This window comes from Syngnathus typhle, linkage group LG16 (assembly GCF_033458585.1).
Source record: "Syngnathus typhle isolate RoL2023-S1 ecotype Sweden linkage group LG16, RoL_Styp_1.0, whole genome shotgun sequence".
NCBI lineage: Eukaryota > Metazoa > Chordata > Actinopteri > Syngnathiformes > Syngnathidae > Syngnathus > Syngnathus typhle.
This window is the reverse complement of record NC_083753.1, coordinates 2,602,615-2,606,661: the sequence shown is the minus strand read 5'-3', so window position 1 is coordinate 2,606,661 and position 4,047 is coordinate 2,602,615. Positions and strand designations below refer to the sequence as shown.

Below are 4,047 nucleotides of genomic sequence, written 5' to 3'. Positions count from 1 at the left end.
AGCCTCGCGTTAGTTAGCCTAGCGACCGGAAGTTTGCACTCTGCAAGACCCCAGAACGCGGAAATGCTGCGTGCCGAGCCTATTTTGAAAGGGAGTTGGGTGTTTGTGGGCTGGTCTTATGAATGTTCGGGGTTGGAGCGTTGTTACTAAAATCCCGCCTGCCTGCCACATCTTTTCTGCGTCCCGTCGTTGTGGTTTTGTCCTCGCCAGCGGTCCCTAGACAAGCACGTGTTAACATGGCCGAGGAGGCGAAGAAACAAGCCGCCTATACCGCGGTGGACAACCACGTGCAGGTATGGGCCTGGACATGTTTATTATGATCATTGTCCACACATGAACGATTTGAATTAGCAGCCGCTCTATAGCTGCACGTTCTGGCGAGGCTAGCAAAATTAGCCATCAAGACAAAACAAACCCAGAAAACTATTTTGTCAAATCAGATTTCAGAGGTTTGTTGCCATGTCTATTTAAATCTGCCACACGACCCAACATGGAGACGAGTAGATGCATACAAAACGTTTACATACTCCTATTTTTTTCTGCCTCGTTTGGACTTTAATGCCCAAAGGTATGTTTGGACTAAACACAACACTTTCCTAATGCTGAAGACCCCCCACCCCAACCCCCCAAAAAACAGTTCGAAAGTCAACATTCGTGCAATCAATTCCAATTATTTAGAATTAATTTATTTGCTGTCCAACAGAACAATCAGGTGGTTGGAGTCGGCAGTGGCTCGACCATCGTTTACGCAGTGCACAGACTTGGTGAGTGAATTATCATACTGAAAATAAAGAATATCCATTCTGAAAGTCGGGATTACACCCAAAATGTCTGCTTCAAACCGAATTGAATGTTCTCTTCAATTCCAAGCATGAGTCCTGTTCACCCAATTACAGGTTGATTGGTGTCTGGGGCATTTTTTGGGTCTTAAATATTTCCAGGACCCTTGGGATTCTCCAATCGACGCCACTTTTCACCCACGTTAAATGGCGTAGATAAAAAAGTTTCACATTTTCCCTGGGACTTTTTTGACCCAATTCCCTTGAAGAAAGTTGTCAAACAAAATGGTAGTTGTAAACCAAAATGGCGGACTTCATGTTCAGTTCCAGGCAAAGGTCCTTGAGACTTTTTGTGCACGACTGTCACAATAGAGCAGCCAGTTTCTGGGCGACTGGTTGAATTTGAACCAAATACCCGAGGCTGATGTCTTTATGTATTCTTTTCAAGCGAGTGTGTTTGGGTGGGGGTTTTGTCTTAGGGACCAAACATTGGCAAGTTGTCTGACATGTTGAGTCCCTCCAAAAAGCGCTTAATTTCTCTGAAAGACAAGAATAAACATCACTCCCCTGGTTCTTGGCCCGCAATGTTAATGGTAATGTGTCTGAATTTTTTTTAAGCAACGTGGTTTTGAGTGTTTCAATGTTTTCTTTCTAGCGGAGAGAGTGCGGGAGGAGAAGTTGAACATCACCTGTGTGCCCACCTCCTTCCAGGTTGATTTGGCTTTTCTTTGGCTTTCCACCTAATGTAGCATTTCTGTTGATTGGCCATGTTTGTGGTCCTTCAGGCACGCCAGCTGATTGTGCTGCACGGACTGATGCTATCGGATCTGGACAGGCACCCTGAGGTATGACCAACGCCATCGTGTTGACAAGCCAGACACGTCTTTGACTTCCACCTAGTGGAAAAGTGTAACCAGTATGCTTGCGCATGTCTCCCCCCCCCCCCCCCCCCACAAGTATTCTCAATAAAACAAATTTAAACGTAACCAGCAGCAGAACAAAGAATCTAAAAAAACAAACACCCTGAACAATAGACTACGTTGTCCGACATTTAAAGAGACTCCTACTACCTGGAGGCATGGACATTGTTGCCGCGCTCCTGAACTTGTTTGTCCCTCTTGCGCTCAGCTGGATGTCGCCATCGACGGGGCGGACGAGGTGGACGCCGATCTGACCCTGATCAAAGGCGGCGGGTGAGTTCCACATCGCACAGCTGCTACCTGTGCGTCCTTTGGCTCTTTGTTCCTCACAAAAGTCGACCACATTTTCTTTGTCAGGGGCTGCTTGACTCAGGAGAAGATCGTGGCCAGCTGTGCCCGCCATTTTGTTGTCATCGCCGATTACAGGTTTGGATCCAAGATGGCGTCTTTCGAGACGACACCATAAAGAAGAGCCGTTATTGATCTTGGGATTTCTCAAAATGCCCGCCGATTATCTCTCAGGAAGGACTCTAAAGCGTTGGGCCAGCAGTGGAAGAAGGGCATTCCCGTCGAGGTGGTCCCCATGGCCCACGTGCCCGTCTCCCGGAAGATCGTCCAACTTTTTGGAGGAGAGGTCAACTTGAGGATGGGTGTCGCTAAAGCTGTAATTAAAATATATATATATATTCTAAAATTGGCCCGTTTGATGCAATTTGCAAGACTTTCTTAAGAAATCTTTGATACGAGTCATACTTTTGCCATGTACCATACAACATGACACCATTTTGAAGCGAGACCTTTCTTTTTTGCGGTCTCACCAACCGTCAGCTTAGCCACACAAACTGTGCTAATACTCACCGCTTGGTGGAAATTGAGCTATGTTCTCTACTTTGTGGCTGCGTCAGGGTCCTGTGGTGACAGACAACAGCAACTTTATCCTGGACTGGAAGTTTGAGCGCATTCATTGCTGGAAGGATGTCAACGTAGCCATCAAGATGATTCCAGGTCAGGTCCGGTGAATGTCAGGAATAGGCTTCTAGAACAGCACACTTGTGTAACCACGTTATTTGTTAATCAGACCCTCTGGTGTCATCCGCAGGGGTGGTGGAGACGGGACTGTTTGTGGGCATGGCAGAGCGAGCCTACTTTGGCATGGAAGACGGCCGCGTGCTGCTAAGGGACGCGCCCGTCAACTGACGCCGCCGTCTGGGGCTCATCACGCTACTTCCTTTTGGAACACCATTTGACTCATCAGGAGTCTGATGTGGGCAGTTGACACAGCTTTTAACTCTGGGAGTATTAACTCTGGAAAAGACGTTTTAAAATGCAACATGTTTTTACTTACAGAATAATAGAATATGATTTTACTTGACTGGATATCGGACGGGCCATAATCTTCCATTTGTGCTTGCATCATTTCGGTTCACTGATTCTCCCGTCCACACTGACCGATGAGATATTTTATTTTTTTAAAAGCTTGCAATAGACAGATAAATGATGTCCAACTGTTATGTTTTGCCGGCAGCCACCCATATGGCCAGCTGTGCATCTTTTTAGATTGGAGCACACGAGAATATGTACCCATGTGCCTTAACATCGAAGCTGCTGTTGTGTTTTGAAGGAAGTCAAATGAAGACAGCGAAATGTCATCATACCTAAACCATGTTATGCTCACGTAACTCTTCCTATGTCTCCACGTCTCACGCAACCCTTATGCCATCATTACATCGGCATGTACACCAAAGTCCATATTTTGTATCAGCATTTGAATCATTCCAATGTGACTGACAAATGATTTTCACAATCGCCTACTCTTTCTTTTTCAAGAATACGTGACCAAAATCATGCATGTGCCTGCTTCTAACTTTTCAAATAAACTTAATGTCATATTTGACTTTCTTGTTATAGAAGATGTTCAATCTGTAACACTGATGAGGTATTTGGTGAGGCATGAGTACAACGTCATTCGCTGATGTGCCGCATGGTGACGCCGACAGCGCTTCAAAGCCAGGCTGCTCGCTGCAGGGTGAAGCTGCTCCAGAAACAGTCCACCCCGCTAGAATCAATCCCGCCCTCTCCGCCAACTTCTTTTTATTGATTTTACTTTCCTGCAAACGAATAATCAAGTCGAGCAAATAATTTTTCAATGTTTGTATATTTTTATTGAAAATACTTATAGGAGTTAAAAAACACAAGGGTGCAGGTAGAGGTGCTGTCTGTGCTGCTGCTGATGGGGAAGGTGGTGGTAACTTCTTCCTACATTAGCCTAGATCAGGGGTGGGCAAACTTTTTGACTTGCAGGCCGAATTGGGTTCTAAATTTTGACCGGGGGGCTGAACAAGGAGCAG

At 45.8% G+C, this 4,047-nt stretch overlaps 1 protein-coding gene across 1 annotated transcript; it reads left to right on the top strand.

The window, feature by feature from the left end:
- Nucleotides 1-122: 122 nt before the first annotated feature.
- On the top strand, nucleotides 123-3,593 carry rpia (ribose 5-phosphate isomerase A (ribose 5-phosphate epimerase)). Its single transcript, XM_061300909.1, has 9 exons — nucleotides 123-293; nucleotides 704-764; nucleotides 1,435-1,490; nucleotides 1,565-1,624; nucleotides 1,908-1,972; nucleotides 2,057-2,125; nucleotides 2,222-2,363; nucleotides 2,605-2,704; nucleotides 2,799-3,593. The coding sequence occupies exons 1-9, from the start codon at nucleotides 123-125 to the stop codon at nucleotides 2,894-2,896; spliced, it is 822 nt and encodes a 273-aa protein (XP_061156893.1). The 3' UTR covers nucleotides 2,897-3,593.
- Nucleotides 3,594-4,047: the final 454 nt, after the last annotated feature.

What these genes read in the sequence shown, in the direction of transcription:
- rpia (XM_061300909.1), top strand. Translation starts at nt 123, where the DNA reads ATGTTCGGGGTTGGAGCGTTGTTACTAAAATCCCGCCTGCCTGCCACA. An exon ending in GTGTGCCCACCTCCTTCCAG is followed by an intron (nt 1,491 to 1,564) that starts GTTGATTTGGCT and finishes GTGGTCCTTCAG; the next exon opens with GCACGCCAGCTGATTGTGCT. An exon ending in ATCTGGACAGGCACCCTGAG is followed by an intron (nt 1,625 to 1,907) that starts GTATGACCAACG and finishes TCTTGCGCTCAG; the next exon opens with CTGGATGTCGCCATCGACGG.